The 8,417-nt window shown below is 38.2% G+C and overlaps 2 protein-coding genes across 3 annotated transcripts; both read left to right on the top strand.

Annotated features, from left to right (window-relative positions):
• Nucleotides 1-1,769: 1,769 nt before the first annotated feature.
• On the top strand, nucleotides 1,770-5,125 carry LOC126602139 (probable protein phosphatase 2C 55). 2 transcript variants are annotated; one of them, XM_050268974.1, is made up of 5 exons: nucleotides 1,770-1,922; nucleotides 2,249-3,162; nucleotides 3,652-3,976; nucleotides 4,297-4,446; nucleotides 4,589-5,125. In XM_050268974.1, the coding sequence occupies exons 2-5, from the start codon at nucleotides 2,411-2,413 to the stop codon at nucleotides 4,883-4,885; spliced, it is 1,524 nt and encodes a 507-aa protein (XP_050124931.1). In that variant the 5' UTR covers nucleotides 1,770-1,922; nucleotides 2,249-2,410; the 3' UTR covers nucleotides 4,886-5,125. The 2 variants fall into 2 exon arrangements, with proteins under 2 accessions (XP_050124931.1, XP_050124932.1); XM_050268975.1 differs by having other exon boundaries at nucleotides 1,786-1,922; nucleotides 2,252-3,162.
• Nucleotides 5,126-5,980: 855 nt separating this feature from the next.
• Nucleotides 5,981-8,166, top strand: LOC126604191 (arabinosyltransferase RRA3-like). The gene is made up of 2 exons (XM_050271342.1): nucleotides 5,981-6,408; nucleotides 6,779-8,166. The coding sequence occupies exons 1-2, from the start codon at nucleotides 6,220-6,222 to the stop codon at nucleotides 7,895-7,897; spliced, it is 1,308 nt and encodes a 435-aa protein (XP_050127299.1). The 5' UTR covers nucleotides 5,981-6,219; the 3' UTR covers nucleotides 7,898-8,166.
• The last annotated feature ends 251 nt before the right edge of the window (nucleotides 8,167-8,417 follow it).

Below are 8,417 nucleotides of genomic sequence, written 5' to 3'. Positions count from 1 at the left end.
TGTTTATTAAATATTATTTCTTAATTTTTAAACACTTAAAAGGTGCATGGTGCCAGTTATAAAAATAAAAAAAAAAGTTTTTCACACACGCATAATAATGTGATTCAATTAGTTGTCAAATGATAATTTTTTTTCAACAAACAATGTTATCTACACTAAGGGGAGGGAGTGGGCTTAGCCTTACCATGGGCTATCAATCAGTTGTTTATTAAATATGATTTTTTCTAATCTTAATGTAAATTCAATAAAATGTAAATGGAAATTGAAATACCGCTTTTATTAATATGGATTTAGTTGCTTTGATTAGTTAAAAGACAATTTTTTATTAAATGTATGTATTATTCATTTCCATCTATATTAATAAATACATTTAAAACATGTAAATCGCACATAACACTTCGTGATTTAAAAAATGTCTAGTTGGAGATAAAAGTAAATGCACGTGTGTGAGCGCGTGTATGAAGGCTAGTTGGAGATAAAAGTAAATGCATTTTCATTTGGAGATGGCTGAGATGATAGTCATCGATCCCATGAATTTTTCAATAGTTTAATGTTTGGCATGCAATTTCAAACTATTGTTCTATCTAAACTAGGTTGGTCGAGCTCATCTTTTTTGTAGTTTGCAGATTTAAGTTCCCGGGAGATTTGTTGTTGAAACATAGTAATTGAGAATTATGTCCAGTAATGCTCAATCTTATTTGATACAAATCACATTGGGAAGAGAAGATAGTCGAACTCAAAACTTTAAATACAAAATAAATTAATGTTCTTTATCCCTTGAATTTCATATTATATATATATATATATAACGGTTCAAGCATAACGGAAGAAATAAGTGTGTGAAAACATACAGTAAATAATATGGAAATTAATAGAATTGTTAAGCATAACGAAATATAAAAAAACTAGTGTTACACGTGAGAACGTAGGATAAGTGTAATGATTAAACAAATAGAGAAAAATATAATTGTTCAAGCATAACCATGTGATTACACATCTAATCTAATCACATATAAAATGACAAAAGTGCCCTCCTAATATTTTGGATAGTATTAACGTCACCTCAAAAACCACCAATTTATTCTAATTATTAGCGGTATCCTACTTCCAACTTTTCACTTTTGATCATCTTCCACTGTTTTTGAACAGAAGAAAACCAATCCTCCACTTCAAGCCTGTCATGGTACACGTGTATGGTCATTATCGTTTATTTTCTTCCAAATTTTTTTCACTCCGATCTAATCAAAATTACGAAAAAAAGATACAATTTTATTAGTGTGGTTACTCTCACATCAACACACAAAAAGAAAATTTAATGAATTTTTATGACATAGACGACATCGATGTGCTGTAGTAAAGTTCAGTAACAATATTAATCGATGTTAGAATTGACCACAATGAAGAGGCGCTGAATTTAAGATAACGAAAACCTAGTTAAAAAAATAAAATATGATTATGATTGAGGATTTTTTGTGATGAGAGTAAAATCCGGGGGGTTTTTACATAATTTCCCATAACATAAAAGTATATTCGCAACGCACCACTAGCTTATCCTCCTATTATATTGGAAAAAAAAAAAAAAGAATCATGAAAAATATGGTAAAGAGTGTAAAAACTTCAGCTAAAAGTCTTCACTTCTTCAGCCGTCACCGCAATTACCAAACCGCCCTCGTCACGGATCATAAACTACCTGTATTGTTCCGTAAATATCAGTAAGAGCAGTGGTTAAATGGTCAGTGAATTCAACGCTCAATCTGAAGTGAAAAAACCCTACCATAAAACCCGTGCATTTAGGATTTTCTGGGACTATCTACTTTTCTAACCGTTGGAGGCGATTGCCGAGTTCTGGGAGTTGGAGAAATTAGGGTTCTACTTCTTGCTCTTTCTGGATTGGGTTTCGGTTCCGATGGCCGCTAAGCTCGGTGAGATTTCTATTTCTTTGATTTCAGCTACCTTTTCATTATTTTAAGTATGAATTTTTGCCTACTTTTAGGAAATTGAATTTGAATTTTGCTATACGATTTGTGTTCCAAAGTACCGGGGGTAGGCTAGCCGAGCGAACTGGCCTAATACACGTCTGCTTGATAAGATACATGTTAGCTAGCTACTGGGTTTTCTTAATTTTCAATTTTCTGGTTTATATGGAGATATATCTGATTGCTTGTGTATATGGAGATTTGTTTGCGGGCTGTGTGCTGATAGGAATTTCGATGACTGATTACGTGCACCGTTTGTGTTCGTTTCTCAGGAGTCTGAACGATTGTGATATATCGGCGGACGACAGGGGATCATGTGGATCTAGGATTAGACGTGCATATAGTTATGAGATTTAATTTTGCGTACGGCGGTGGCCTTTGTGTTATATGCAATAGAGGGGTTGAAGCTAAGCTGTTTCGTTTAAGAGGGTAAGATGCCATCTTCATATTTGTCGAAGATTAGGACTGCGTTGCAGAGATCAATTGTTGGGCAGGAAGGAGCGCTTCAGGAATCGGTAGATGGGTTAATTGGGCAGGGCAAATTGTTGTTTGGAAATTCTAAGTTGTTCCAGTCGAGATCGTTTTCAACTATTTCAGACCTCCAAGCATTGTTTTCACCAGGCATTGTTTTCGCTGCAAGATCGGATTCACAGCTAGTTAACCAAAGAAGGAACATTTCTGTTGTAGGAGAGATTTCGCGCATTATTTCAACTCCGTCTGTGTCAGGGCCTTCAATTCAGGTCTGTGGATATCATATCGATTGTGTGCTTTCTGAGCCCAGTCAGTTTGTGGCCAGAAGCAAGTTGCAGAATAAACCTATGGCTGCCTGTGGTTCTAGAACTTTATTTGGGGGATGCTTCCCAGATAATTTAACTTCAAGGCGCGGGATTCATTCAGTGGTACCTGAAAGTGCCTGTACATTATATAACAAAAGAAGTTCCGACTGTTTTCAAACAGCTAGCATGAGTTTGAAAAAAGGTGGGCAATCCAACACTAATGCAATTTATGGGTATTTCATATATGAAGTTGGAAAGAGATTGTGTACTTCCTCCCCAAGTAAAGGATCCGGGTCAAGGGAATTTCATGCTTCATCTACATGCTTATCTACTGGGACTGCCCATGACGTGTCTTTTGATAGTTCTGCTCCTGAGGACCAAGTTTCAAGTTCTGCAGATTCATCTAATGAGTAAGTTCTAGAGACCAGTTTTTATCTCAAATGCTTTGTCATATTTGTCTTTGAGATGTTATTTTGTTTGTTGTCTTATCTAGTTGTAGTGGCATATTATTTTATTTTAAGCGCGCATCTCGACTGATTTCCTTTTCTCCAGCTCTCTGTGTAACATACATCCTGCGACTAGGGTTGCCTTTAATTTAAAGGAAAGTTGGATATAATGAGAAATTGAATAGTTATATAGTTAGGACATTTTGTAGGTTTCTGGATTTGATGAGAAATCACTAAACCTATTATATGTGTTCACAAATCACAATTAGTTTCTCTGCTAATTTCATATATTTTGTTCAATAATAACCTGCATGTGTTGGTACTTTATTATGTAAATACTAATGGGAATATAAAGTATTCTGTGGTGGAAAAGTTTTTGCCCTGATTTAATGTCTTATTTTAAGTAGTGCATAAGTCTTAGCATTTGTTAAACATATGTTGCTATGATTACAGGGAGGTTACAGATGGAAAGTCCCTAAAACTAACTTCTGGATCATACTACCTACCCCATCCTGACAAAGAGGAAACTGGCGGGGAGGATGCTCACTTCATTTGTGCGAATGAACAAGCAATAGGGGTTGCAGATGGTGTTGGTGGCTGGGCAGATCTTGGTGTTAATTCCGGATTGTACTCCAGAGAACTGATGTCAAATTCTGTAGCTGCTGTTCAGGAGGAGCCGAAGGGGTCCGTTGACCCTGCTCGGGTATTGGAGAAAGCTCACTCGAGCACGAAAGCCAGGGGTTCCTCAACAGCATGTATCATAGCACTCACTGAACAGGTGTGGAACTTCTCTTCATTCTAATTAGGATGTTTAGTTAGAACCTTTTACCTCTGTCAAAGTGATACTATGGTTCATGCTAGGTATCAAAAACAAATATCTATTCTCGTGAGGCCTTTTAAAAGATGTCGCATGCTGAAGTGATGAAGTTTGTAGTAAAAATAACTTTGGAAGTCTCGGCTCCGACATTTCTGTTTCATTACTCTCTTTTTTGTAGTGGTTTTTGTAGATTAATTGGATTGCAAGGATTTGAAAATAATGCTATTTTATCATACTGATTATTTGGGGACTTGTATTAACTGTTTGCTATCTCACTGCAGGGTATTCATGCAGTTAATTTAGGTGATAGTGGGTTTATAGTGGTTCGAGATGGGTGCACCGTCTTTAGATCCCCTGTGCAACAGCATGATTTTAACTTTACCTATCAACTGGAGAGCGGAAACAACGGTGATCTACCTAGCTCTGGCCAGGTCAGGAGCAATGTTTCCCAATTTTTTTACCACGGTTTATTAGTATCGTGTACTAGATCTTTTGATATTTCATTTAATGTTTCAAAGGACCTGGAATGACTGTCGTGCATATCACAAGCTGAGATGGTTTTGTTTGATTCAGGTTTTTACAGTTCCTGTTGCACCGGGGGATGTTATAATTGCAGGAACGGATGGCCTGTTCGACAACTTGTACAACAACGAGATAACCGCGGTGGTAGTTCATGCCATCAGAGCTGGCTTAGGGCCTCAGGTGACAGCACAGAAGATAGCAGCGTTGGCACGCCAACGAGCACAGGATAGAGACCGGCAGACGCCTTTCTCCACAGCCGCTCAAGATGCTGGGTTCCGTTATTATGGCGGCAAGCTTGATGATATAACTGTTGTTGTTTCATATGTAACCAGCTCAAATGATGCATGACACAGACAAATGGACCCTCTCTCTCTCTCTCTCTCTCTTGTATATGCTACGTTTGTTCTTTTCTTTTTCCATTTTTCCCTTCTTCTATGGCGGTTCAAGGCTAATGTACAAGCAAAGTGGATTGCTTTTGTCACGTATTGCCTCTGTTCGTCTTCCTTTTTGCTCACATGGATAAAATTCCATTCCATTTACTTTTGTCATGACATTTACTTTTACTTTATTATATTCTTCTTCCACTTATTCGTTTAATTAATATTCATCTTTTGTCTTTTCTCTTGTTCTCCTCACACAGTTGTTTATTAATAACTCAAAGAGAAAATAAAGAAGAAAAATAAAACGTTTTAATCGAATATATCAAGGATTCCGCCATTCAACATTCAATTGTACTTTCAATACTCTCTTTTGAATTTTTCTACCATCGGTCGAATGAATTGAAAAATATAAATGGCAAACAATTAATAGAGTATGAGAAGTAAAGATTAGTCTGTGAATGACGTTATCCTAAATGAAAGGAAAAATAACGAAGGGGTGTGTAAAAGGAGGGACAGTGTTGAATGACTATTTTTCAACTAGCTATGTTCCAATTGGGGTTTGAGTTGTAAGGCCCAGTGGGCTTGAGGTGTGAGGCCTACTGAGCTTCATGTTTAGGCCCACAAGATAGAGAGAAACTTATATGAAAAGAATTCATCGTTGTTAAATGTTTTAGTTCAATAATAAATTATCATGTGAAGAAAAATATGCAAAATAAGTATTATTTACCTTACATGTGAAGTAAAACCTTCTTCAATGGACTTGAGGTGTTAGGCTGTTAGCCCCACTAGGCCGAGAGATTTTTCAATGTAACCGTCAAACGAGGTGGTACATCACGTATTTCCATATAAATAGTAGCATATAATAACTTAAAAATTAAAAATTTCCACCATTTATATGAAAATACGTGATGTATTATTTGTATTCCTGTCACAACTAAAAATTTCTCTACTAGGCCTGGTTAAACTCAAACTACATTAACTGCCAACCCCAAAAAAAGTCAAACTTCACCAAAAAAACAGCGAATCGTGGCCGATGTGCCAAACTAAGACAGCCAATGATGATTCTCTAGTTCCTTACACGCAAAGCACAGAATCCTTGCCCGCTGGATCGCCTCTCTCTCCTCAGTCTCTCAGAGAGAGCAACCTCGCTGCTCCGCTGTCATTTTTGAAAGGGGAAGTGGCAACTCCACCACAACCACCGCAACCACAACCGCCAGCAGAATACTAATCGACGATCGGTTTATTTCCGTTCTTTCTCGTCAACCGCTGCGCACGACTCGGGAGAAAGGGAAGAAGGCGGGAATGATGGCGGGTCGTAGAGAGGGGTCGTTGATGAGGGACAAGACGCAGTCGTTTCGTGGATCTCGAATCGTGACCGCCATTGTCATGGGAATCCTACTGGGTTGCGTCTTCGCCTTCTTGTTTCCTCATGGATTCCTGAGCTCCTATCCGCCTATCCAAAACCGCCGATTTGGGAAATCGGATCTTCAGGTTCGAATCTCGCTTCCTTAATTTACTCTCTCATTGCCTGTTCGCCTTGGCATTACCGTTAATTGCATATCTTAATCGCTTCGTTTAATGATTTGATTTGCTAGTTTGCATTTGCTAAGTTGTTTAAGCTGATAATTAAACTTACATCTAAAGCTTACATTTTTCTGAGAAATTGGATTCAGATCAATTTTAGTCCATAAGCAGTTAGGAAGTGTTCTTTGGGATTGCAGAAAGCACTTCTGCGCTAGAAGTGCTTTTATTTCAAAAGCAACAATGCTTAGTTTGCATTAAGCTCACAGATTGTAAATATCAAAAAATTTTAAATAGGAGAACGATGTCATATGGCTGGCTATGCTACTTTTGCTTGCAGATTAGCTCATCACAATGTGAATCAACAGAACGGACTACTGCGTTGAGGTCAGATATTGCATCATTGTCGGACAAGAATGATGAGCTGAAGAAGGAGGTGCAGGAACTAACTGAAAAGCTACGGCTGTCTGAACAAGGAAAGGATCATGCACACGAACAGTTTTCTGTGTTAGGTAAACCGCATAAGGCTGGCCCTTTTGGTACCGTCAAGGGCTTGAGAACTAACCCGGCAGTTGTTCCTGATGAATCTGTGAATCCGAGGTTGGCAAAGATCTTGGAGGAAGTTGCAGTACAAAAAGAGCTTATAGTTGCACTTGCGAATTCAAATGTGAAAAGCATGTTGGAGGTATGGTTTACTAGCATCAAGAAAGTTGGTATAACCAATTATCTAGTTGTAGGGTTAGATGATGAAATTGAAGAATTTTGCAAAGCTAATGATGTTCCTGTATACAAAAGAGATCCAGATGAGGGTTTTGATTCAATTGGGAAGACGGGAGGTAACCATGCGGTGTCTGGGTTGAAATTTCGTATCTTGAGGGAGTTTCTGCAACTAGGTTACAGTGTTCTTCTCTCGGATGTTGATATAGTATATTTGCAGAACCCGTTCAATCATCTCTACCGGGATTCTGATGTAGAGTCCATGACTGATGGTCACAATAACTATACAGCTTATGGATTTAATGATGTGTTTGACGAACCCTCTATGGGGTGGGCTCGATATGCTCACACAATGAGGATATGGGTTTATAACTCTGGTTTCTTTTACATAAGGCCTACGCTTCCTGCAATTGAGCTTTTGGATCGTGTGGCTGAACGACTCTCTAGGCCAGAAAAAGCATGGGACCAAGCAGTGTTCAACGAGGAACTATTTTTCCCTTCACATCCGGGGTACAATGGGCTTCATGCTTCCAAGAGAACAATGGATTTCTATCTCTTCATGAATAGCAAGGTCCTCTTCAAGACGGTCAGGAAAGACGCCAATTTGAAAAAGTTGAAACCAGTAATCCTTCATGTAAATTACCACCCGGATAAACTTCCAAGGATGCAGGCAATTATGGATTTCTATGTTAACGGCAAGCAAGATGCGCTGGAACCTTTCCCTGATGGTTCTCAATGGTAGTATAGTTCAACAGACGGGCCAAAAACTACGTACACATGCTCTGTTTTTCAATTGATACAGCCATACAGGTTAGGATATATCGACTGCACCTGATGAGACCAATTCGAAGCATTTCCTTTCTTTCTTTCTTTCTTTCTTTTTTCCCTGAGTTCCATTCAAGTTTTGGTTTTGTATGGATAGTAATTTTGAGTTTCACAGAGTATCCCCTGGGATGACCTTTGTTCTGTATCATATTATACCAAGAAATCTAACTTAAGGGTTTGTCATCATCGGCTGCTTTGCATACTAACCGTTGCTAGTATTTTAATTCTGCATATTTGCTTGATTGGGTTATGAATTCGACCTTGTGTTTGATGTACAACCTTGTTGAAACGGGGCAGCCGCCCGAGCTAAATGCATTGGGTAAATCTGTAATATTCATGATCCGGGAGAAACCGTACCATTGCCTCGTGGTGTTACTGTTGTCCATTTTTACATGTAGATTAGTAATACCATGTGGTAGTGTGACGATCATAGATTG

The sequence above is a fragment of the Malus sylvestris genome, chromosome 15, assembly GCF_916048215.2.
Source record: "Malus sylvestris chromosome 15, drMalSylv7.2, whole genome shotgun sequence".
Lineage (NCBI taxonomy): Eukaryota > Viridiplantae > Streptophyta > Magnoliopsida > Rosales > Rosaceae > Malus > Malus sylvestris.
This window is presented reverse-complemented; position numbering and strand designations above follow the sequence as displayed.

What these genes read in the sequence shown, in the direction of transcription:
- LOC126602139 (XM_050268974.1), top strand. Translation starts at nt 2,411, where the DNA reads ATGCCATCTTCATATTTGTCGAAGATTAGGACTGCGTTGCAGAGATCA. An exon ending in TCTGCAGATTCATCTAATGA is followed by an intron (nt 3,163 to 3,651) that starts GTAAGTTCTAGA and finishes CTATGATTACAG; the next exon opens with GGAGGTTACAGATGGAAAGT. An exon ending in ATCTACCTAGCTCTGGCCAG is followed by an intron (nt 4,447 to 4,588) that starts GTCAGGAGCAAT and finishes TGTTTGATTCAG; the next exon opens with GTTTTTACAGTTCCTGTTGC.
- LOC126604191 (XM_050271342.1), top strand. Translation starts at nt 6,220, where the DNA reads ATGATGGCGGGTCGTAGAGAGGGGTCGTTGATGAGGGACAAGACGCAG. An exon ending in TTGGGAAATCGGATCTTCAG is followed by an intron (nt 6,409 to 6,778) that starts GTTCGAATCTCG and finishes TTTTGCTTGCAG; the next exon opens with ATTAGCTCATCACAATGTGA.